Here is a 26,888-nt window from a genome sequence, read left to right as displayed (position 1 = left end):
GTGTAGCAGATATCCTGCACGCTTCACTCTGAACTGGTGGGCAGTACCATTAATATCAAAAGCAACCTCATGCTCCAAAGGTTTGCTAAATGAGTGTTGGTTGAGGAATTGCACCCAAAATTGCACCCAAACTCTCTTTTCACCATTTTCTAGTCCTTCATGCCATCAAAATAAAGCAAACACAGAGCCCTATAACCAGATCAGGTCCTTCTATTATGGAGAAAAAATGGACTTTCTCCCCACTAACCCTTACAGGCATATGCTTATGACTCCCCTGTAGAGAGGTGAAGGGACAGTGATAATCTAAAGGAGCCCACACAGAGGCAAGAGGACTCACCACTTAACAAGTGGCTGGTCTTAAGTCCCCATGCAAGAGGATGTGTCTTCCACAGGTCACACATAAAAAAACCCCAAGACCAAGAATGGCATATTGCAATCTTGTTTACACCAAGCACAGGATGCAGAAGCTGTCTTTAGAGTGCAAAAGCAGAGGAGAGGAGGTCTGGAGTGTGTCATGGCAAAGGCTCAATCAGCATTGCTTGCTTGCATTTAGACACAAAGACACAGTGCCTGATTCACACACCAGTACAAACACACTGTGCTGGCATCCCTTGCCATTAGTGGCTTTGGGCTATGAAATACCTACTTGCAAGTAAGTTTTCACATGGAATGACACCTAAATGATTCAAGACTAATTACCAACAACTTTGAGATTAGAACTAGAGAACACAGACTAGAATGATGATCCGCCTGGTTGCATACCTGCATGAGCAAAACCCAAGGATGCACACTGTGCGTTGCATCTAGAAATGAACTAATGACTCATTTCAGGTGAAACAACTCAGTTAATTATTGACAATTCACTGGTGCTCCTGATTGTAACACTTCAGAGATTGCCAAGAAAGTTCTGAATGAGACCAGTGTGGGATCCAGGCAAACTGTATATACACAAATAAGTTAAACAAAAATGTACGCATAAAGTTTTAGCTGACTGAAAAGCAAGCAAAGGCAGACCAAGATGCAAGCAGAAGAGCAACTTGCCCTCTAATGCCAGCAGTTACTCCCCAGTCAGTCATTCACCTCCTACACCTACCTGGACATGGAAGGGTCGACTGACAGTGAGGATGGATAGGGCTGCCTGAATCCACTCGAGATGGGATATACAGGCTGACCTTGCCTGAGGTCACAGAAGAGAGGAACCCATCAATCATACAATATGGTATTCAATAGTTACTGTAGAGTTACAAGCACTTGATGGGAACTCAGTACTAGTCACAAGTAAACTTTCAAGAGTTCTGCTGTATTCAAAGCTAACAAATACTTGATTCTGTGAATACTTGGAACATTTTGGACTTTCTCCCTTGCTATCAAAAGATTCTCAATCTAGGTTTCCACTGGGGAGAACAAAACAACCAGCCTTCCTTCCCCAAGGCACTCATACTCGCACACATACACACACATGTGCATGCACACTATCTCTCTCCCTCTCTCACCCAGTTTTAAAAGCACCGGAATCAGATTTGGTTAACTAGCTCTTAGGAAAGAGGCATCTTATTCCAAATAGTTCTACCATAGATCAGCACAAGAATATCAAACTGTGAATTATTAAGCCAGAAAAGTTTTTTTAAGAGTGTTATTAACTCTTTGAAAACTTAGGGCTCTCTCCATTCACATTTTCCATAGTGAGGTACAAGTCATCGGTAGTTTGTTTGATAAGAAACCTCCAACAACCACCTAAAAAGGCCACAGATATGCAAGTCCATCTTAACTACTTAAAAGTTCAAGAAGTTCAGACTTTGCAATGCAGTGTCCTGGTTTCATCTGGGATGGAGTTATTTTTCTTCCTAGTAGCTGTGTTTTAGTTTCAGCTGGGACACACTGTGCATCACTTGGGGTTTGGGGCTTTTTTCCTCTTGAGTTTTATTTCTCTCTTTTTGGTTATCCTTTTTGTTACTACTATTATTGTTACTGTTATTATGTATTTTATTGTTGTTGTTATTACTATATTTTATCTCATTTCGGTCATTAAATTGTTCTTATCTCAACCCATTGGTTTTACTTTTTTTCTCCCAGTTCTTGCTCCCATCCCACTTAGGGCAAGCAAGAACTGTACAGTGCTTAGTTGCTGGCTGGGGTTAAACCACAGCACCCAGTAAGAGAAGCCTGTTTGAAATTCTTACCTACTTTGTTCTCCTATATACATGGAATATTTTGTCTGCAGCCCATCATTTGGACACTCTAGATTTTAATCATCATCACTACTTTGTGGTTACTTTCACTTAGCAATGGTTCAGGTCATAGCTGCAATTAACACCCTGAAGTAGCATGCTATGGCAATGCAAACAAATACCAGTTCAGCCCAAATACCTGAACCGACCCTGAACTGGTCCAGAAAAGCCACCACCCACATCAATCCTCTTCAAACAGTTAATGACTGGCTGATCAGCTTTCAGAGAGGTGAAAAAAAGGGATATTGGCCTTCCAAAGGTTCAGTATATGGGTTTCACACTTGGAGTATATTACTGGAACTGAGCAGTGCTCAAAGGGAAAGGAAAACAAAAAATACTTAATAAAAGGCAGAGGAAGTCTCAGTAGTGCTACCACACAGAAGACAGCTGGAAGCTGTACAGAATAAGTGATGTCTGGGTATGTCCCGCTGTTGGTGACTGCCACCAAACACATCCCCAAGCCTTCTAAGATCAGATCTTATTTCTCCTTTCTCTTTTCCTTCTTTCCTCCTGACATCCTCTGGATCAAGAAACTATTCAGAAGAATGATTGACCACATCTGGAAAATGCATGCCAGGAACTGCCTGGTGGTGGTGTAAGGGGGGAGTCCGTTGAGTAGCAACAAATGATGGGGGAAATAATAACAATAATAATGATAATAGTCATCTACTTCCCTATTTTTTTTTTAGTATCTGATATTAATTTGTTCCAAAAAGGCAGGTGGCATTTTATGAAAGATTTGCTAGCAATACAGCATTTTCACCAACCTCTGCTCTCACTTTCTTTGCCTGTCATCATCTGTATTATATTTCCCTTCTGCAGACATCTGAGTGGCAGAGGGAGATTCTCAGAGTGCAAGAGCAGCAAAATCTCCCAATGACAGAGGCTCCTCTCCATACAGAAACCATAAAAAGCAGCAGACTACAAAAGTTTGTTCTCCATTTGGGTGCAGTTTCAAGATATTCCCCCCTCCCCACACTTCAAAGTTCTTTCTCACATTCCCTCCCCTCAGTAATTGCAATTTTGTTTATTAAAAAGTTACATTTAATTCCTTGAGAACTGTTTTCTGCTATCTTTCCAATTTGTGGCCATGAGCCACAAATCTGAGCCATAAGAAATATATAGACTTCAAAGTGAAATCTACACACTTCAATTTCTGTACATGTTCAAAAACCAGATTCAATTCATTTCAAAGATCGACATTTTTTGATCTTTTCAACTAAAATAATGTAGCAATTTTTTACTGCAGAAAAAATCTTATTTTGTAAATGCTGCAATGGACTCAACAACAGCAAATGGTGTGAATATGCACCTTTGTCTGAAAAGAAGCCAAAAGATCTTACCAGCCAAGAGGTGGTGTTATCTGTCCAACCCCCCCTGGAGACAAGGGATAGAAGGTAGGGAGATCAGGAGCTGGAGGATGCCTGGACATGCCTGTTAAAGAGCACAGAAGAGTGAATGACTTTCCCCTCAAAACACTACACGTGAGCTACAGTTCATAGTCAACACCACGGCGGAGTTAGTGCTCTGGATAAGAAATAACCACCTTCTTGGTTAGCACTAGAAGCAAAAGGCTACTCACACCACCTTTAAAACAAGAACTAACTTGGCATTCAATAATGCAATTCAATACTGGAAAAACCAAAGGGGAAGGAGGAAATAAACGTATGCATACGTTAGCAAGTTTCCATCTCCTGTAAAGTGTGTTGGGCGCTACTGTCCTCTCAACGGCCCCACCCAACCCACTCGGACCCCTCGGACCTCTTGTAACAGAGCATGAAACCAGAGGAAAATAAAGCACTGTCAAAGAGGCAGCACAGCAGAGCTATTAGATTAGGTAAATTGTTACTTGTACATTTTCGTGAGTTCCCTTATGGATTCACAGATTTTGGAAACTTGCTACCACAGAGGATCAGTGGTTAATTAAGAATCATTTTCAGGCCTGTAATGGTCACACTTGATATGATTCATTTGGCTTCCAATTGTCACTCCAGCTCCAACTAAGCTCTTCATCAAGTTGACTCCTGTGGGCTCCAAGGTCAATCTGTTTTGCATTGGTAGTATTTCATGGAAAAATAAGAGTCCCATCAGGAATGATCCATCAGCTCACATTCCCCAGAACAGAGAGTCCTACAACTGCAAGAATCATCTCAAGATTAAAGCTAATCCTTGTCCCAAAAGGGTCTGTGGTCTCCATTCTTCACCTAAACCTTGTGCCCCCAGGAGACATGGAATTACGGTTGCAGAGGCCACAAAGACATCGGTTTATTTAAATGTGTTTGGGGAAGAGGGGTTGAAGCAGAAGGAATCGTTAAGTCTACTTCACATGTTAAATCAGCTGCTTTAAAAGGGTATTAAATATTTATGTGGTGACACTCCAAAGGTCCAAGACTGAGCGTGTTCTACCTTGAGACTTGGTTTATAGATTGATGCTACTGATTTATTCCCCCTTGCCTCAGTTTCTATTTAAATCTTCTGAATTTAATTACAAGATTTGAAGAATATCTTTCAGAACTGTGTACAGGGGAAAACAATACTGGTCATGTTACTGCCTCAAAAAAGCTGAATTCTCAGACTTCAGACCACAACCTGAATGAGGATCAAATTTCTGGACAGTTGCCTTTTCAAAGGTGTAAAACAGCTGGTGGCTGACAGGAGAGGGAACACTTTATATATACCAGGGTTTTTTCATGAGAGGGAATGCTCTTCCAGAGCAGTTTAAAGAAAAACCTCACAAGGGTGAAAAACAAGCCCAGTGTCTCATCTCATCTCTGGTGACGGTTCATGCTTCTGGAAGTGAAGAAATGACCTTGCCCTTGCCAGATCAAGTTCTGTGCAAGAAGCTGGGCCACTCCTTCCCCATATTCTGCACTTCTCATTCATGGAGACAATGTTGCTCTCTCTGCACTAACGCACAGAGGTTATCCCTAATCCAAAACTTCTGATCCCTTACCTAATTAATGCCCAGAAGAAATACATGCAGCTACGATACAGCCAGCGTATGCAAGCTCTTGCTTGTGACAGTTTGGAAAAAAACAAAAATTAAAGGGGAAAAAAGAAGTGATTGTCTCTAGTAAAGTGGTGGCTGTGTGTCCATCGCAAAATGCCTGAGGCGCAAGAGGCAGCACTGCCGGCAAGCTGTTGTGGATTCTCTTCTCAGGGGGTTTTGGTGGGAGGAGGGCACTCTGGCATCAGGGCTGGGGTGCCAGGGCAGTGCTTCATTCCAAACCCACAGTGGGAGGCAAGGACAGAAACAATGGTTGGAGGAGTTTGGCAGAGGACTTGAGGGGGGGAGAAAAAAATGCTCTCTTCACAGCAACTGCAACTTTGGGCCATTTCACTGGGGCTGCTCCCACACGCTAGCGGCACCAAAACAGGGAGTATGGGAAGACCACACACATCAAGGAGACTGTCACAGACAAAACCAGAAGGCTCCAGCCTGTGTTATCTGTCCCCATCTTCACCAGACACTGAGCAACACGATCAAGGGCCCGTCAGGAACATTGGAGGGGCATGAGGTTTGCGCTAGAGGTCCCTGGCCATTCCCCCAGCAGAGCCTCTTGGTTTATACTCAAAGACAGGGATGAGAGCAGTGGACAGATGAGGGTGGACAAGGGAGAGGGCAAGAAGAGGCAGAAACAACACACCAGATGTTGTTCAGTTTGTGTCTGCAGGACAGGAGTACAAAAATAAACCAGGGGTAAAGGCAAAGAACTGAGGCACAGGAAGACAAATCTGTCATTTGGTAAGGGAAAATCTCTTGAGCTCACAAACTGCAGCAGCGAGGCATGTCCCAGTCATCGCAGCCAGCTTGGGCAAGAGGTGGAAATCCCATTCTCTAAAGTACAACATCCCTGGGATTTCAAGCAACAAGCATGAATATCCTTCTCTTGGGCACTGATGCAAAGGAAGAAGACAAATGAGGACAAGAGGTCTCCATTTGCTTTGTACAACCCAGGAAAAGATATTAGACATGTATTTACAGGCCAGGCTTTCCAGGCAGAGTGCTTTATGTATTCCCCCTGTCTAAAGAAAAACCCCAACAAACCAATCAACAAATTGCAAAAAACACACGGAGCGACAAGGCCATTTTCTGAGTGTAGTCCATGACTATCTGCTTAGCAAGGCCAAAATGGAAACTAAGCATTCTGGGAACATCAGAACTAAAAAAATATCTCCCTCTCTGAATGATGGTGGCTAGACACCTCGCCAGACAAATGTGCATGGGGATGCATGCCCAGGTAATGCAGAGCTTCACAATCTTCCCAACGAAGTGTAATGCCATGCAGTGGGACATGCGAGTGAAGAAAGAGGCAGCAAGAAGCACCTTCCAAGACCAGCCCCAGAACCAGCGGACTTTAACACCCAGGTAGAGCATCCCAACTACAGCACACACCTCCATAAACCCTCTGCTGCCTTTCCCTCCTTCCTCACCTCTAGCCCTGCCCTACAGTGGTCTCCACTTTGAGTGCTTACCCAAACCCACGCTGGACAGGGTCAACCCTCTCCTTGCACCTCCCCAACAACCATCACAACCCTCACCAGCTCCTGCTTCTCAATGCAAGCACGCAAAACCCTTCCCAGGAAACCCCTGGGTTCACCAGAGTGCTGGGTGGGAGCTCTTGGTGCAGGCTGGGCTCGGCATCTCGGAGGCTGCTAGGGCTTCACTGTGGGCCCACAGACTGATTCATCCAAATGAGGGTCTGGTGTTTGGTTTTGATTTTTGTTTTGGGTTTGTTTTAAGCAGTCCTAGAGGCACAGTGAAAACTGACATCCATGACTTTTGGACATGTAAAAAAACACTTTCTGAAGAAGGCAGTTGGCAAAAGAGGGTTAAAAAACTATGTTTGCAAAGCCTCAACTTGCACAGGCTCAAAACTGTCATTTATGCAGTTATGCCAACTGATAATAGAAGAATTCAGGCAGTCAGAATAGGACATAAAATACAGGTTTGAGTAAAAGAGAAAAAGAAGAAGTTTCGATAACACCACCATTGAATCCCTATTCCTCCCCCCGTTTCCAAGACGGTGAGGGATGATTGCCATTTCCACATCTCCACACTGCAAGCCTCAGGCACCACAGGGCTTGGCGAGGACTGGCTTCTGCTCATTGAGATTTTAAAAGATTTTGATGAGTAAAGCAAACCCAAATTATCACATTAGGGAGAGCATGAAGATTTAATCAGTCAAGTTAAATATCAGCATCATGGCAGAATTACCATCTTTGAAAGCGGGCACACAGGCCTGGAAGCCTCCCTCTAAAACATTACAGATCAAACTTCAGCAGCAAGCGCAGCAGGCACTGAAACTACTCTGTATCCCCACTGTGGGAAAGATGGGCTCACCTTGTTTAGAGCTGACGTCAGAGGGGATGTGAGATGGGTGCGACCCCGGGGAAAAGTGCTCATCGCTGTAGGTGATAAGAGGGGTGAGGGGGTGAACCGCGTGAGAAGGCTGTACCACTGGCACCTTGTTTGACTGCAAGAGAAATAAAAAAAAAGCAAATTACATAGTGTTAGAAAAGTGGGGACATACATGAGATTAGAAAGATGGACATACATGAGATTGGGACTGGTGGATGGCAACCATGGTTGCTGCCAGAATCAGCATCCTCAAATCACTGGCACCTGAGGAGGGATGCAGACGCTGAGGAAATGTCAGGGAAATGGGTGGGAGTCAGGAGCAGAAGGAAAGGCGTTTGGGAGACACCAAGAGAAGGCCAGTGAGTGGTGGCTGCACGGCCACTTAGCAGAAGGAGCACCATGCTGGGCAGGCAGGCATTGCACACCAAGGGTTGCCACTAAAGGACATCAGAGCCAGCAGAACCGCTGAAGAAACCCTTCAGTCACAGCATCAGCATTAATTTTATGTATGGCCGTGGCATGGCACAGTGACAACAAGCCCCAGCCTTTGCCAGAGGGTTTGAAAGGCTTTTTCCCTTGCAATTTTCCAAACCCTGGTTGAAATATCTTAGTCCATCTAGTAAGCAACTGAAAATCACCCTTAAAAACCTGATTTCATATATAAATGGTTAGAAGTGGCCTCTCAGAAGGGCTAATTACTGGGAGGCCTCTCGCCACATCATGCCAAGGAGAAACCAGTGCACTACAAACACCAAAGTGGGTGCCATAAGGCAATGACCATGCAGGCCAGGATGCACGCTTCCCATCAGAGCTCCCCACAGAGATACAGACAGGGCACTTGGCGTGGCAGAGGGAAGCCACTCAAAATCACACTCTTGGATCAAGGCTGCAAGACAATGGGTCTCATCTATCCTGATGAAACGTTACCATATTAACATTGCTTGAAACACAAGCTGCTCTTTCTGTCGCAAGACAAGCTGAAGCGATGATGCTAGCCTACAAAGGGCCCTTCTCATTTGCACTCCACCACTCTATTCCACTTCTTAGTAAAAATAACTATGGCACAAACTGGTTCCTAATTAAATTAAAATTAAAAAAGAAAAAAAGGCAGTGGCAAAAACCCTCTTCACACAGAAATGTTGAAAAAATTCAGCAAGGATAGCCTGCCAATGTAAGGAATTAAGGAAAAGAAATAATTTAGGAGGCCGACAAAATTATTTTTCTTTGAGTTCATTATTGAAATTCCAGCACAAACAGATGTTAGGACTGTACAAACCCAGGATTTCTCTGGACTTCAGGAAACGGAAGGGTTAATAAATGGACAACTCAATCTATTGTTAAGGCTGGCAGGAGTAGAGGAAAAAGAGCAAATGGGAACCAGTGCAGCATTTTCTGCTTGCCTTGTTTCCAGAGCACCACCTTAAGGAACTTGCATTAGCAGGCAGTATCTTCTTAATGTCTGACCTATCCCTCCAGTCATATAGCTCAGAATCTGGTGCCATGAATTTTTGCTAAATTATGCTATCCTTGCTCTCCTCTTAATTTTACGGTTTTCAACACAGATTTGCTTTCCTGTGGGAAAGAGATAAGAACCTGAGGATTTTAATTTAAGCTTCGGCCTTGTCTTATATTTTGCAAGATGGAGAGAGAAAGCAGCGCTAGTAGGTGTTTTAAAGCCAACAAGCATTAGGTCCATTTTTGTGACCAATTAATAATAGCAATATGAATTCTCAATAATATCCATGAGTTGAGTTGTAAAGGGGGTAGCTCAGACTGTTATTCATCTTCCTCGTCTGTATAAATTCAACAAAAAACAGATGCCAACAAATTTCAAACGATTTACAAATCAGGCCTCAGTCTTAAGCTACAAGACTTGCGGGCCAGCCCACCATTCAGTAATTACTTTATCAACAATAAACTGTATATTATGAATAAAGATAAGCAATAGATGTATTTAGGTCACACACATGCAACTGCTAATCAGCATTAATTTCTCAAAATTTAGTAATTAACATTTTGTATTATACTGCATGTAATTGTCATGCACGCCCCTGGTATCAGGGTTACTTGCTTTCAGAAATCACTCGTTTGTACTTTGAGCAAGCCTATCCTCGTTCCCCCCCACTCTCTAGCATGCTGCAGATTTTACTTTATTTTCTAATTCTTGGCACCTTATCCCCTAAGCCCACGGCAGCAGCTTTCAAAGGGCGAAAGAACCGTGAGAAGTCAGGAGAAAAGCGAACGGCTTGTCAGAGGGCTTAAAATTAACATATAAACGGGCCGTATCTCCATTAAGAGCATTTGAGTGTCTGCAGAGCCAGAAGTAGGAAAGAAAAAAAAAAGAGTAACAATAAATAATAATAGTAATAACAAGCTCTCCATCCTGTCTGCCCCACACTGCTTTGGGAGGACCTAGGGAGCTCTGGTGGCTAAATCCTGCTGGGCTCCCACGTGTGCCACCAGATGGAGACTCAGTGGGCACAGACTGAGTCTCCCTATTCCCTGTGGTCCCACCAAGATGACCACAGTGATTGACAGGGGAAGAACACACAGGACGACATATGCCAAACAAAATCAAGATAAGAAAGGACTGATGACGGATTTTCAAAAAGCTCTGTGGACTAAATTAGTTCTGCTATGGCAGCTGTCCTAGAAGTCAACTCAGATGGGTTACCTGAGTCCTCCTCCCAGAGAGGGTTCAGGCCAGGAGACAAAGATCTCGTATGGACACCCCTCTCAACAGCCTCTCAACCTTCCCACCCCTAGGCCTGGGCAAGGAGAGGATCAAGTTTGCCCTAGGTGCCCTGTTCAGTTCCATGGACTGCACTCTTCGCTCTGGGGATATCCGAACTGGGGCTGAGACTGAAAGTCTATTTCACTGTCTACTGCTCACAGTGGGTGTTACTGGCACAAAGGCTCTTCAGAGCCACGTGACATGGCCAAAATCCTACCTCACGCTGAGGGACAAGACAGTGCTGACTACACTCTTGCTGCAGCCCACTGTCTTTGGCCACAGGCTTCTTCCTTCTCCCACAAACATAGAAAAACTACTTCATTTGTCTCCTCAAACCCTCCAAAGACAATGCAGCAGCAACATCTCAGCAACCGACAGAGATGTGAACCCAGGAATCGTTGATCTGGGTCAACATGAACTCCATGAACTCATTCCCCTGTGCTTCACTTAGCACCTGCTAACCAAGCCAGCAACCACCATGGCTCTCCCTGGCACACTGATGACATTTACATCTAATATAGGTACAGTTTGTGGAGTACCTTTTCTCCTCAATGCAACCTTAAAATCTTCTCCTGGCAAACTCCAATCAATCCATTGGGTTCAATGAGACAACTGCATATTCACCCATTGTCCTATATGAGGTTCCTCAATATTTCAGTACAAAAATTATACTTCATCCACCCACCAAAATGTAATATTTTTGTGCAAGATCACAGATGGAACCTAAGCAGCTTCTAGCAACACAATAAAGCAGATGAGGATACAATTCCTATATCCAAGACAATATGAAGAAGTTGGAGGTTTGTTGAAACTGTTCCTAACACAGTCCAGATGCAGTGTATGTGGTGTACTACCATACCACATTAGTTTCACTCTGGGCCTAAGCTTCTTCATACAATCTGGAAAGTAAATGAATTTGAACATATAGCCTATCTCAAGATCTGCAAATTGGAAAACATTAATAATTTAAAATGAAAACCCATGGTTTAGAAACCTGAAGATCTTTCATTATGCTTTAAGGCACTTTGTCACCTGTTTGTTGTAACTGGTTTATTAATATGAAAGGTTAGCGGCAAAGGGATCACCCACATCTTTTGGTCTGGGAACACCCAATTGTGCCCCACACAACCCAGTTCATAGAGACGTTTGCTCCTGAGCAAACAAACATTGGTGGCCTCCTTCTGAGAGGCCGCTGGCCTACCAGGGCTCCAATTCCACTGCACAGACTTGCAGCACAGCTTATGGCCGCCTTCTGTGGGAACTAACCTTGCATTCAACAGACCTCTCTGTGTGCCTCAGGGCACTTCTGCTGCTGGCACATTTGCTTATCTGCTTGGCCTTCACAGTTGGTGTTTTTCATTTCTCCTGAGCACATGTCCAGGCTGAGGTGAGGCAGCACAGGCAGGAGACAATCCTCTGAAGGGACACCAACAGGGCAAATAGGCAGGGCTGGAAGAATATGCATGTCCAGTAACAAATGATAGGACACAAGGAAACAGGCTCATGTTGCACCAGCGGAGGTTTAGAATGTACGTTAGGAATAACTTTTTCACCAAGAGGGTTATTAAGCATTGGAATGGGCTGCCCAGTCAGGAGGTGGAGTCACCATCCCTGGAGATATTAAAAAGACGCATAGATGAAGTACTGGAATATGGTATAGTTTAGTGATTGGCTTGGCAGTGTCAGGTTAGTGGCAGGACTCGATGATCTTAAAGGTCTTTTCCAACTGTAATGATTCTATGATTCTGTAATAGAAACAGTAGGAGTCAAATTATTTGGCCAGTTAGTGTTAGGATAAAGCTGCTATTCATCTTTATGACTGACCCGAAAAAATAAGACCCAAATCCCAAATAAAATGTTGGTAGGCAAAGCATAAGAGCTCACAGGGAAGAGTACCCTGACCCAGCAGTCTGCATTACCCCATCAGGAGCTTCGACAAGCATTGGACACCAGTTTAAAATTATTGCTGCATTACAGTTATGTAGGAACAACCGCCCAAGTCAATACAAGAGCAAATGCTTCCCTTGCGAACAGCAGTCACAGTCTGGAAGTAGTAGGGCTTGAGTCACACTGAGGCATTTTAGGCAGTGCAAGGATGGGGAGGAGAAATACCCTTGCCACAGCACTGGCACAGCTGCTGCCATGTGGCTTGGTAATGGTGATGCCATACCTGAATTTGCAGAGTTGCTCACCATCTTAAACATACACCTGTCCACTCATCTGAGGAGTACACTTGGAGATAGCTTAAATTAATCTCTGGTGAGTTGATGGTGAAATGCTGCATCTGAGATTTGGTTTGAATACAGGAAGTTTTCCCTCATATTTGAAATGCTTCTGAAGAAAAGCAAGACCAACATTAAAACAAAACAAAACAAAACAAAAACCAAAAAAAATACCCCAAGCTCTTCCGTAGTGAGGCCTCATCTGGAGTACTGTGTCCAGTTCTGAGCTCCTCACCTGAAGAGTGACAGAGAACTTCTGAAGAGAGTCCTGCGCAGGGCCACCAAGATGATCAAGGGACTGGAACATCTTTCATAGGAGGAAAGGCTGCAGAACTGGGGCTGTTTAGTCTGGAGAAGAGGAGACTGAGGGGAGATCTTATTAACATTTACAAATATCTAAATGGTGGTTGTCAGTAGGTTGGGACATCCCTTTTTTCTATAGCAGCTAGCAACAAAACAAGGGGTAATGGGATGAAGCTGGAACACAAAAAGTTCCACTTAAATATAAGAAAAACCTATTTCACTGTGAGGGTGAGGGAGCAGTGGCACAGGCTGCCCAGAGGGGTTGTGGAGTCTCCTTCCTTGGAGGTCTTCAAGACCTGCCTGGACATGTTCCTATGCGACCTGATCTAGGTGGACCTGCTTCTGCAGGGGAGTTGGACTAGATGATCTCTAAAGATCCCTTCCAACCCCTACCATTCTAGGATTCTATGATTCCCAAACAGCTAGCTAACATTTCAGCAAAGGTCTGCACCTGTAAGGTAACCTATATGCTACAAGTGTGCAAAAACTATAAAAAGCCTGGGACAGCCATGGCAAAAATGCCTGTAGGTCAGCACCAGGCAAGTCAGGTGGCTGGGAGCTCCTGCTGGAGCTCGAGGGACCATTTGTTCCAGCTGCTGCACAGAGAAAGATATGAAATTAATGACCCTTCAAAGGACATACATCTACAAAGGACACAGATGGGCAGGGAGAGTTACAGAGAATCAGTCCACATGCACAAGACCCAAGCATCCCCAGGTCAATACTCAAAGAGGTGTTGGATGGGTTTTATTTTGTTTTTCCTCTTTTCTTTAATCACAAAGCTGCTTTTGAAAAGCCAAAAAAGTCCCCAGTCTGTCTACTTTTCCTCTCTTGTCAACAAGTTGTGTGTTGGGTACAGGCACTAGCAGATGGTCTTCTCAATTCAGGCTAAAATAAACCAATTAAAAAAACTCCAAACAACCAAAACTTCAGCATGAAGAAATGAATACGTTCCCTTTCATTCCTGAAAGAGAGGGTCATTTGAAAAAAACAACACTGCTTCAAATTTTTCCCAGCAAAAGCCAAATGGAGGAAAGCACAACAACAGATAGCTCCCCCCCAAAAAAACCCAATCCAAAAAACAATAACTCTAAATCAATCCACTATTGCTACAGCACTATAGTTCCTCAAAATAAAAGAGCCAATGACTTGTTGGAGGATTTGAGGATACCTTGACCTGAAGAAACAAGATAAAGCCATTCCCTTTTTCACCCTATTTAACTTCTAGTTTCTAGAGCCCTGAAATCATCCTTAGGCAGGAGGTTTTAGCAAATCCAGAATACAGTATTTTCAGTTTTGCTCTCCAATCAGGGACAACATTTTAATGTCTAAACTAACTTTGCATTTATGCCTTTGTTGACCAGCTCTTGCAATAAAAATATGAGACCAAGAAGAATGTTGTTTTGGAGCAATGTCAAAACCAGGCCCATGTCTGGATTCATCACACACAAGCACAGCGGTACCAGAGATGGTAGAAGAGGACGTAACAATAAGATGTTTTCGACAGAAGCAGTTACCATTAGATGAAATAAGCTCATCAACATCAGCAATAATTGCAATTACTATTTGCCACCTCCCTGTGAACTGTCATACAGTCCCTTTCCACTGACAACAACTTTGCAGAGATGCAGTAAGCTCAATACATAAAGAGCTCAGGTTACTCTCCCTCAACTCAAAACATTTATTTAGAGCAAACAGTTTTACATCCTAAGCCAACCTCCTTCTAGGCTCTTGACAGCAGAGATCTTTTCTTGCTTAATTTTCAAAACCTCCTCAATTCCTTAGGCAGTGCAGTTGGGAAGTGACATAGCAGATATGGGGGTGGTGGATTTGTAACCCTAGTTTTAGGCTCACCTGAAGCTATAAGTAATAGGGATGGGAAAGCACACCCACAGGAACACCCCACATGCAGGAAACAGTGCTTAGGGATATCATGATTTATGAAAGCCAAATGAAAAAGGCACAGTCTTTCTACTCTGCTTCACAACTCAGCAATGGGAAGCTATTTATCTCACTGACCTTCCATGCTTACAAACAGCAGGGGTGACACCTCAGGGACTTGCCACAGTAAGGAGGGAAAGAAAAACATTGTATTCACTCTGATGAGAAGTTTTACGGCTTTGTAACTGCTAACACTTATTCAGAGCAAAACTAGCATTGAAATCACATGTTTCAAGGGGCAAACTGATGCCCTGCTGAGGTCAGAAAAAAAAATCTCTTGGTTTTCCTTTTGCTCACATACTATGATTACACAGTGAAGTGCTGAAGTAAGTTGTATGTAGTATGAGGAGCTAGGGAAGAAAAACAGGAAAGTTGCAGGAAAGTTACTTTAAGCCAGTTATTGCAAGCTTCTCCCTATCCCAGCAACCACAGTGCAGCAGCATCCTGGGAGAACCCCGAGAGCTGGAGAGGAGAAGCTGTCAGCACATCAGTGGGCAAAGGAGGCATCCAGAACCCTTGCTAGAGCTTCCTGTGGTTATCTGGGAGCAGGAAGTTTGTGCTCCTTCTCCAGCTGCCCAGTCTTCCTTTCTTTTTTGGGAAGCCCAGCAGCAAGCAGTTGTGACTACAATGCATGGGAAAGGCAGCTTCATTGACAAAGGTGCTTTGCTGTGGTCTGCAGACACGAAGACCAGCACCCAAAGCAAAGTGGGTGTCACAGCTGGAAACAAAGACAGCATATAAGGACAGGCAAGAGAAGTTGGAGCAAATCTGCCTGAAGCTTTACTGCCTGAAACCTCTGCCTGAAGCCCAAAGGGTCAGCACACAATAAAAACTTCAGTACAGCAGCCAGGGGAGCATTGCAAAGAAAAGAGTAAATGCGATTTGATAAAGCCTAGGATAAGCATCTATCTAGATGGATTACAATCAGTAACCGGATTCAGGTTAATTGAAATGTTAGTAAGAAACCACCATGCTAATGGCTTGTCTACATTCTTGTCTTTTTCCAACTTTTTTTCCCCTCCCTTTCAATCTTGGAAATTAATATAGCACAACTGTGATGGGTTTTTGCTGAAAAGTTGTAATAAACATTTGAGTTCCCTCAAGACAGCTTTAAAAACACGGGTGTTGAATCTCTGACAGAAATGTGCTTTATTTCAAGTGTTCATTAAGCACTGCCATTAAGTAAGTGATTAAAGCACACCCAGTATTAAAATAGCTTGATTAGAAATCCCCTGCTATCTCCATTTTCTTCTCTCCCGTGACTTCTTAACTTGTTTGTTCTTGCCTGCTCAGGAAGGCTGTCAGGAGACCTGGAGTGCTGGTGAACCATGTAGGGAGCCAGGCAGGTCTTGCAAGGCTCCAACTGGGGGAGGACAAGCCCATTTGTACAGATTATACTTATAGTGTTTTGCACAGCTCATTAGTTTTAGAAATATGTACTAACCAGTGACAAGGCACTAAATTGCCAGCAAAGCCACACGTTTGCAGGGAAATCTTTCCCTGTTAAAATGTTTTGCAATGTGTTATTTCATTCTCCAAACTAAGCAGCGGGTCCTCTCTGATGGTAATTAATTGCCAGTAAATGCTCCACAACTTTGCCAGGCAATGCTTGTTTTAAGCCCTGGTTCCCATGACACGGTCCTTTTAACTTTGCCCATTCCAAACAGTCCATCTTTTTCCTCCGATGTAAATATATGCACCAAGAATCCTGCACCTAACAAACAGTAACCTGCAGCATCAAATCACATACTCGACCCCAAGGGTCATGAAGCACTCCCAAAACCTGGTAAATGGGAACATTGACATTGGAAATCCTCCGGATGGTAACATGCCCCATGGGTCGCAGTTCCCCAGCCTTTATCCTGTGCAGCACCCCTGCTTCTGTCTTGTGTATCTGTGTTGCACACAAGCCAGCTGAAAAGGCTTTTTCTCCCATTGTTTCCTGACCTGCCCACAGCCCTTTCTGTTCTTTATTGGCCAAGGGGAACACAGGCACCACAATGTTTAAACAAGCCCAAGCTCGATCCTCTGAGTCACAGGGGCCTGGCTTATTAATTGCTTTGATCATAAGGGTCGTTGCCTTAAACCAGCAGAGGAAGCCTGTGGGATATCAGAGGAGCTGGTGCCCACAACCCAGCCATTTGCCAGGGTGGGATCAACAGGGGAATTATGTGCCAGGGAGCCTCAGGGGTTTTGGGTGGAGGGAAAGATGCTGGATCTCATCCCAGCATCACCTCTTGTGCTGTCTTCAGCTCCTCTCTGAGGACAAAGCTGCTCTGGTTTATGTCACCAGAGCTGCCTGTTAAGACAAACACACAAGCTTGTTTTGCTTGCCTTGAGGTTATCAGGACCCTTGCTCACAACAACTTTGTCATCTTCTCCACAGTAATCAGACCCATAAGCTAACGTGCCTTTCCTGGGCAAAGGTGTGTGCTTTGGTCCAAAATTCCAACTGAGGACTCCTCTGTACCCCTGAGCATCCACTTAAATCAATCATGAAAACCACTCAGGCAAGTGAAACATCATCTACTACACAAGCACACAAGTTTTGTGTGAAAGCAGGCAGTCTAATGGCAGCCTCTGAAGCCCGGCATTCCTGCTCCGGCAGGCAACATGCATCACAGGATAGGATGATTCTTCCTCATCAGTCTCATCATGTCCCACAGGATAAGGTCTCAGGCTCCTGGGGGAAACCAAGTAAAAAAACGCTGTCTTGCACCCTGGTGACAGGAAGATGCCTGTCGGCATTGCACATATGGTGGATCAAAAGTGCTTGAAATAGAACCACTCTTAAATTTGTTTACATTAAGTCTATGTTAAACCTATTCAACACCACATGACACAACAAAGACCATCAGAGGCCCAGAGGACTGAGAAAATGGGTCAACTTCTCTTTGAGTAGCAATTTTTAAGATGCACTGAATAGAAATGGTCTTGCTTAAGAAAATGCAACAACATGACATCCATCAGGAAGACATTTTGGCTCTGTCTATAGAAGGTAAGGACAAGGGCTCAGATGCCTATGCAGGCACCTCAAGACATTTTTACATGTCCAAAACCTCTGTTCATTATGCCTAGATCTGCAACTTACAGGTTGACCAGGCAGCAACTGCTTATTTCTAGCAAAAGCGAGATCAATCTGTGCTGGCCATACATGTGACTGACATTTTTGGATGTGCTCTTGCCCTGTCCATCTTCTAAAAAAACAGGGAAGAAAACTCACCAAACCCGAAATAGATTTGAAGACAGAAGAGTGACTAATTTGACGACATTGATGATGACTCAGCTGGTCCTTGCTCCTGGCAAGCCTTGCTCCCCACCATGCTATTGCTGACAAAAGGCTCCCATGGGAAACCCACCGCTGAGGCTGACACTCACCAGGCCCCAAAGTGGCAGGAAGGGCTGCCCACGCTTTGCCAGGAAGTGAGGAGTCCCTGCTGATGGAACTTCAGCTGCTTCAGGGGAATTTCCTGGCAGAAGTGGAGCAGACTTGTGCCCAGTTTGAAGCCAATAGCTGGGGCTACATGCATGGCCTTCAATGACCATGGTGGCGGGGGCAGGTAGGGCCAGGCAGGATCAATGCAGGGGTTGTTTGGCCTATGACAGGGTATGGAGGAAGCCCCAGAGCAGCCACTTTGCTTAAATTCAAGGCTCCTGGGCAGCACTGACCCTGCGGACACACTGGAAAAAGTTTTCAAGTAACTTCCCCGAGTCTGACTAAACCGTATTAACAGATTTATCCAATAACATGCAAATTCAGATTTTAATGAAAAGTCTTAAGTCCCAGCTCTAAATGATTTGGACTTTTCTGCTAACGGCATCTGCTAATGACCAAAGATTTAATGCATCGAGTCTTAGCATACATCAGTACAAACAATATAACCATTTAGTGGAGGTAAAAAGTCATCTCATTAGACATCCATCATTGGATGTGGGCAAGATGGTCTGAAGGCTTAAAATAAAATATTCATTTTGAAACTAAGAAAAAAAAAATCCCTAAAAATGTACAAACGATTAGGCCAAAGGTAGCAGTCTGCTAAAGCTTCACTACAATTGAAAATGCAAACTGCAACGTTTATCTGGAGGTAAAACACATTTGCAAGTACGTAATTTCCGCAGCACTGTTTCATGGAAGGAAAACCCAATTTTAACAGGAATTAAGGCAATAGGGCCCTCCAGAAGCAGGATGTCTCTTAGACAGGTTATTTGAACCATCAGTAGAAGGTCACAACAGGAATTATTTCTCTACCACATTGTGCAAGATGATTTCAGTACAAATAAAAGTGTTGAAAAGCCACTAACTTAATTTCATGGATCAGTCCCATGAGGGTTTGTCACATCAATAAGACACAAAAAACAAGCCCTAAAATTACATTTATGTGTAGCTAAAAATATAAAAATCACAGCACATAGTTAAGGATGAGCAAAGAATGACTTTAACAAGGCACAGGCTGAAATGAGCAGGGCTGCAAACACTTTTTTGGCCTAAACCATCAATGCCAACTGTTTCATTTGGACTCTTGGATAAACAGGACAAATAAACCTACCACAAAACACTGTTGGATGCTGAGCCACCAAGGCATAATCTAAATGCTCAGTATTTTTAGTCCCATTTGCCAAATAGCATCTCAGAAGATATAAAAAAGGGACTGATGCCTCCCAGTCACAGGCTGCTGGTGGGAGATGACTCAGGTCAGGGGAGTATTGTAATTATCATGGGCCCATGCCAGCTGCCAGCCTGTTTGCAGCAGAAGTGAAAAAAAGGAAGAGAAAAGGGATACCCAGAAAAGATGGAACACTCCACTTTTGTGCCTTCTGTCTCCCAGGACAGCTTAGGAAAGTTATTTTTCTTTTTCCCTCCCTGAAAGGCAGACATGGCAATCTCACAGCAAGCCTTGCCTCCAACTGTGAAGAGGAGTCAATGAATGAGTTCCCACATTATCTTTGGGGATAGATCAGCCTCCAAGAGCTGCCATCCCTGCCAAAACACACCCTCATAACCCAGGGAGTCCTCAGGACCCAAAATGTGTTGGTGACATTGGCTCTCCTCTGTCTTTGCCCTAGCGTTGTTCACCATCTGTCCTCATCTCTGCCCCATCACCCTGCACTCACCCCCGGGGAAGTTGCTTGGACCTCCCTGGCCCCACTTGGCTTGTTTTACTGCACAGCACCCTTAGGCTCTGCAAAACCATAATTTCCTTCAGTTTTCAGGTTTTACTCATGCAGGCACATGGCTATCTTGGGCACTGACCCAAAGGCTCTCCCATAGCTGGGGTGGCCTCAGCTTAGGCAGCCCATGAGGTGGAGGGAGAAATGTGGGGCTCACCTGCTTCCCAACCCACTAAATATTGTCTGTTACTACTAAGCTCCTTCCCCTAGTTGGCCACATGGCTTAAGAGGAGGTTGCTGGTATGCAACACATGTGATGCCTTTTAAATCTTTTGTAGGATATATCTGCCTGTCACTAGACTTGATTTTTTTTTTTTTTTTAAATTCAAGAGCTGCCCTTTAAAATTTGAAAATCACTCTTAAAATAATCACACCCGGCCAACAAACTAAGTTTTGTGTAACAGGCACCTACATCCTCATAAAAATCCTTGGCTGTGCTTTGTAACATGGGTAAAAGTCTAAACATCATAAAAAAAGAGCCTAAATTGCCAGATTGCTCAAGCCTCCAGTAAATCACCCTTCCAGATGGGCTTATGGCTGCACACAGAGCCCTGCTAGTAGCAATGGGTCACCCCACAATCATATTTCAATCCTACGAAACTCAACAAACATTATATGACAGTTATGCTTGATTTCATTAAAGAGGCACTTCCAAAGTTTACCACCACCCCATCATTATCAACAGTTTGATTCTTTGTGCAATTAGTACTCCCCTGTGCAATTAACTTCCCCCACCAGGCATGGCGGAGACAGAGGTGAACAATTTCTTACCACAACTGTGCCCCTCCTCAGTACTTCTCACTGCAATAAAGGCTGCGCTGGGGAGAAATCCAGCCAGGTTAGGCTCTGCAAAGCACCGCTAAGCAGTTCATCAAGCAAAAAAGTAGCTTGTGCCAGGAGAGCTCGGGGAAGCACTTAGCTCCTCTCCCCCATATGGTCAAGAGTGCCAGAGATGCCCAAAAGCAATGCTGACTCCTTTCTTTTTTTTTTTTTTTTGGAGATACCAGGTATCTACGTGAAACCTGCCCACTGCATACACACTGCTGTGAGGCAGTGAATCCTGGAACTGCTCCAGTGCCCAGTGATGCCTCCCAACCAGCAACCTCTCCAGCTGCCACTCCAGTCAGAAACCCGGTCAAGGTTTGCAACCACATACTGGAGAAAACATTCTATTTTTGTATGTTTAGCCCCCACTACCCCTTCCTGCTCTCTTTCCCCTGTTCCCAGTAGAACTGGCAAACTCTTTCCCCATTCCCAGCACAGTATTTCAGAGGTCAGGACCAGACCCTTCCCTCTCCCCTGCAGAAGGAATACAATTTTCAGCCCAATGCTCTGAGATCTGAGGATCATCTTGAGGTTGGGCAGCAGAGACCGCTGCTCCTGCTGTAGGCCCCACAGGTGCTAAACACAGACACATTTTCAGTTTGTTTGAGAGACCGCATGTCCACAGCCAGTTGCAGGTTTGCCATATTTATTTGCAGATGAGGTAACTTTTTACAGTACTCCTTGTTCAAGAAACAAGCTGGGAGACACAGTCAGGGACATCAATTTCAAACTTTTAAACATAGAATCAAGTGCTCTGTTATAGAAAAAAAATAATTTTCCCATTTCATGGAAGCAAATGCCCTTGCTGTGTAATATTTTATGCTGCTGGAGAGAAAGCAGGTCTAGGTCTCTCTTACTCCTGCTCTGTACCTAGAATAAGGATACTTTAACCTCATTCAAAAATAAAAATTATCTCAAATTTGAGGCTGCTAATATGCTTCCACCATCTCAGAGATGCTGGCTCACAGCCAAGATGCTATCACACCAAGAAACACATGGCAGAAGATGTCCTCCTGCCTTTCATGTAGTTTCAGTACCCATGCCTGAAGACAAAGTTGGCAAAAACACTCGTCAATCAAATGGGCTCAGCCCCTAAGCACAATCAGACATGGGACTGTGAGCCACAGGGTGAACCCCCATCACCCCAACTCAAGAGGTGCAGCCCCGCATGTCAGCAAACTTGCACAAAAATATTGCATCTAATGTTCAGAAGCAAAAATCGGATTTGCTCATCTCTAGCATCTCTTCCTTCCGCTCACCCTCCCCAAACCTCCCTGTCCATGCACCAGCTTCTCATGGGGGATTTAATCAGCTCAAAATGAGTAATTAAATGTCAGTCTATCAAAACAGAAAACAACACCCTCTCATTGGAAGATACTGTGGATAATTTCTCACACGCCCAATAATTTGGAACTCACCATTCGTATCAATTGCACAAAACTAGGAGCTGAGAACATGAGGAGAGCAGCTCCTTCGGTGTAACACAGAGACGGAGCACAGCTTTTCTCAGCATCAAGCTCTCTCACACTGTCAGAGGAAGGAAATGCCGCCTCCCCCACAAAATATTTTTTAAATTTTTTTTAAATAACCACCTTTCCTCTTCAGAAAACCCAGGCCAGGTGTTACATGCTCTCGACATCAAGCTAAGGCCAGGCTGGCTAATCTGTAGGTTCAGTCGTTAACGAGATAAAGGATTCCAGTGCAGTGCCACAGCCTGGGCTGTGGGAGCTGTGGGCTGGAGGAGTGCTGTCGGCAGCCGAGTGTCACTCCTGGAGGAATGCCTGACCTTTCCTGGGGCTTTGATCATGCTGGCTCCCAGCGTGAGATAACCAGCCCTTTGCAGAATCCGGAGGTAATAAAAAAAGCAGCTTTGAGGCCTCATGTTTTTGCAGGGAAATACTTACCTGTGTTCCCAGCACACTGCCCAGTCCTCACCACCACTCTCCCCAGATACCACTTTAAAGCCAAACCCATCAATGTCAACCAAGGGAATCACATAAAGCGTTCAGGTGAGTTTTTAGCTCTTGTTTAATTTCTATTAATTGAAGAGGGTACTTGTGTACCACTCTTACAGAAGACACATGTACAGAGACTCAAAAAAGAGCAAAGCAACAGAAGTATGATCTCCAATTAGTATGTGATTAAGATGTAAGCAGGATAACAGGAGGAGAAATTTTGCGTCTTACACAAGATAGCAAAAGAGATACATAAAAGCACAGAACGGAAATACAGCTTTATCCCGGGTTCCTCTCTGAACACTGAACCCATACAGAAAGGAGTGCATTTGCTGAGGAGTTTTTGTTTGTTTGTAATTATTTTTAAGGGAGGGGGGGAGGGTGTTGTGTCTTTCTCAGGACAGTTCATGATGGGCAATTTAAACAAGCCACTGTAGTACCAGGTTAGAAAAGCATGAAGCACCTGGAGCCCTGGGTTGAATGTGTTGAATCTTCAAGTGATAATTAGATCAGTCTTGAATACTTCCTTTAATGAGTCTACTCAAGTACCACATCCACCCAGTCTGCTTTTGGTCAGTTCACATGATCTCTCAGGCTGCGGTTGTTTTGGGTTTGGGTTGGTTTTTGGTTTTTTTGTTGTTGTTGTTTTGCTTTGTTCAGGCCACTGCAATACAGTCTTTAAAAGCTGGAGCCACAATTCCTTGGTGCTCTCTGCAGGTTGTACACAAGGCACAGGGCTTGCTCTGCAGCACTCCTCAGCTGCAAACAGGCTGATGCCAAACAGAGCAGACCTGGATAACTTACCCCTCCACGGGGGGTGGGGGGTGGGGGGGAAGTTGTGCTCAGCTATGCTGTCTTCCTCACAAGGTTAGCTATGTAGATTTCAGATGCAAATTTTACTTTAGGGCAGGCTTTATGGTATTAAGAGTCTCTTTTTCAGCCTTCTGAAATTTCATATGTATACATGCTAGAGCTCTCTCATCTCTGTTAATTGGGTTTTGTGGAATTTTGAGGCCCGGAGGCCAAGGGGGGAGGGCTTCTGATTAAAGCACACAGTGCAGAAGTGGATGCAAAAGTGTTGCAAAATAACAGGAGGGAAACTGAATTCCTACTTACCTACCTACTACCTACCTACTTACTTTCACAGGCGCACTCTGCCTGCCACTCTAGAGGAACCAGGTCTTTCACTTCAGCCTTCCCAAGGCTGCAAGGATGGCTCCTGCCCCCTATGACAGGCATCATGAGGATGATGCTCGTTCCTGCTTCTCCAGCTGTACAAATCAATTTTAAAGACTTTGAGGCTGATCTGCAGCTACATTTGCTCATTGCACAGTGTGCCCTCACCACAGACTTGAACAAGGCTGTCTTTCCACAGCCCTAACTCCCAAGCAGCAGCAACAGGGGTTAGGGGGAACCCACACTTTGACCTACACATTATGAGACCATTAAGAAGGAATAAAAGTACATTTAATCCCTCTTTATCTACTTTCATAACCCAGTGTGTACATGTGTGTCAAAATTTGTTAGGCTGCTGTGTGTGTGTGTGTGTGTGTGTGTTCGTCTCCATAATGAGGGCACGGAAAATACCCATTTCTGCATTTGGCTGAACTGTATCTCTTCACATACGAGGATCCAGTCCAGGAACTTGTTCACTGGAGCTAAATACAGATATTCACACACCCATTATAAATGCAGTCTAGTTTCATTTTTAACCCACAGGAGGGTGTGGAGGGAGAAGACATCAAAGCATGGACACAGGCTACCCTGGCATTCTGGGTGTGCAATTTTATCTTCCCCTCATTTCCCTCCTCTCCAAACCAGCTGCTACAACTATCATGATGCCTGCCCTCTGGCCAGTATGCTGGAAAACTGGCTTCCAAGGCAGTCATTAATCTCTCCCCATTACCCAGCTGGCACAAGATTTTGCTTAGATCGGAGGAGAGTCAGCTCTGTGCCCTCCGAAACACCAGAGGCAGCTCCCATAGCCACATTGCCAGGCATCCACCAGGCACAGCCTGGCGCTGCTGGCACTGCTGTGGCAGAAGGGCTACTGCACATCAGACAAAGAGAGTAAAACTCAGACACAGGCACTGAAAAGCCCTGAAAGAGAGTCTTTGATGTAAATGAAATAAAGCCCACTTGTGGGCAGTGACAGTGAAAAGAAGTGCTGTGCACCTTCAGGGGAAGGTGGCTTGGTTCAGAGCTAAGTTTAGAGGCTGACTTCTTGCATAGCAATAGTAGCAGAGAGCAGCCTCTACATATGCACATAAATCATAGAATCATAGAATGGTAGAGGTTGAAAGGGACCTTTAGAGATCAATAAATCTTCAGCAAGAAAACGCAGCTCGACAGTGTTATGCTTTTCATTTGGCCACCTCGTTTCAACCCATCTGAGGTAACAGGGCTGGAAATATGCACATAGGTACATGGTATGCTGAGCACAAGCAAGACCTGCTCCAGTAAAGCCAAGCTGAAATGAGAGCAAAGGGGGCTTAGGAAGCAGTAGTGCGCACCAGTGCAAGTTTATTAGGGAGATAAAGTAATAAGAGATATGTTTTGTATAGTTACCACCAGAGAAGCAGACGTGTTACTGTCCCTCACCATATACTGCACTGTCCCAGCAACACTACGAGGCAACATTTGACCATCTACACCTGGACAAAAATAATCTTTTCAGCAAATACTTTTTTTGTGTGTCATCAGGGTGACTCATACCAAACCTGTCATATACTCTCAGTAACATTGCTCATTTGCTACTTAGAGAGGGGAACAACAACAGGGCCCACCGAGAGCCTCATGTATACATACATAAACATGCATTTGATCTCTCAGTAGGACCATAGGTTCCCCTAAGAAGAAGAAACATACAGATGAGTTTTTGATCTTCCATAAAGTGCCGCTTATCTCAGCTTTTGTTTGTTTTCTGTTTTTCGAGTGTGGGATAGCGTCTGATGTGAATGCCACCCACCGTAAGCTATCTAGGCAATGAAACAACCATCATAAATCACCCCTGGAACAAAAATAGCAGCACCTTTCTCTCCTCTGCCCGCCTTGGGCATGGGCCACATGTCTGATGGTATTGCCAGCATATGCAGCTACAAGTATATTTTGCAGATCACAAACTGAGAAGCACTAAGCATCAGTCTCCTGTCATTATCTAGCATCCAGACACTCATTAGGGAACTGCAGAGTCCTTCCTGATGACTACCAGAAAGAGCAGCTCTTACCAAACAGCCGTCGAACAGGAAGGGATGGTCCCCTCAAGGCTGCTGGTGGGTGCAAACTCCAGCTTGGCCCAAGGAAAGCTGCTGCCTGCAATATCACTGGGTGAGCAAGCATCTACAGCAACAGCTCAAAACAGTTTCGTCCCATGCAACAAGCCTAAACAACAGCACTGCCCAAGTCTTTATCTTCTCACATCGCCCTTGATGTTTAAAGTGAGTACCAGTCTGTGGCTAGATGCAGGACAAGGTGCAGCAGTAATGGTACTAAATCTTAACTTGAATGGGGGAAGTGGTCTGAAAGGTTGCAAGTTAAATCAACCTTCACCCACACTTATAGCTTAGTCCCTCTTTAACTCTGGACCATGCTGACCGACTGCAGCCGCACCTGAGCACAGGAGAGAGGTCTCCAAGCGGCTACACTTCTACCATATTTCAGAATAGAGAGAAAGGACAAAAAAACCCCTGTGGCCAGATAGAGGAAAGAGCTCTTAATTAGCAGGAGGCAGCAATCAGCTGCTACACTGCCTGTTTTGCAGCAGCCAGCCAGGCAAGTGTGTGGTGCATGTGGCCACCAGCGAGTACCACGTGAGCCCTCCATTCCCGGCACATCCTTCCTCCACAGGAAAGGACATAAACTGCTGGGAACTCAGCTGCAGGGTCTGCTGCCTAAATCCTGCAAGGCTCCTGCTGAAAAGCACACTTAAAATGCACACTAAAAATAGAGCCTGCACCAATGCTATATTTAGCAGGAGGGTGCACGCTTTCGGAAGGACCGTTGTTCCCTCTAGCAGCAGGGCCAAGGCAGCCGGGCATGTCCTCGGGATGGTCCCGCATGCCAGCCCCACTGCAGTGGTATGTGCCAGCACCCAGCACAAGCCTTCCTAGGGAGGGCTGCATTTTCTTACGGAGAGGCAAGGGCAAGCTG

At 44.7% G+C, this 26,888-nt stretch overlaps 1 protein-coding gene across 3 annotated transcripts in view; it reads right to left on the bottom strand.

Annotated features, from left to right (window-relative positions):
- LEF1 (lymphoid enhancer binding factor 1) overlaps positions 1–26,888 on the bottom strand; it is a 71,252-nt gene that overhangs the window by 21,511 nt on the left and 22,853 nt on the right. For all 3 annotated transcript variants that reach the window (XM_061993451.1, XM_061993452.1, XM_061993450.1), the window contains 3 exons: positions 7,573–7,705; positions 3,572–3,662; positions 1,094–1,177 (listed from right to left, as the gene is read on the bottom strand). In XM_061993451.1, coding sequence (XP_061849435.1) covers positions 1,094–1,177; positions 3,572–3,662; positions 7,573–7,705 — 308 coding nt within the window. The remainder of the gene's footprint in view (positions 1–1,093; positions 1,178–3,571; positions 3,663–7,572; positions 7,706–26,888) is intronic.

Source organism: Colius striatus, chromosome 3 (assembly GCF_028858725.1).
Source record: "Colius striatus isolate bColStr4 chromosome 3, bColStr4.1.hap1, whole genome shotgun sequence".
Taxonomy (NCBI): Eukaryota; Metazoa; Chordata; class Aves; order Coliiformes; family Coliidae; genus Colius; species Colius striatus.
This window is presented reverse-complemented; position numbering and strand designations above follow the sequence as displayed.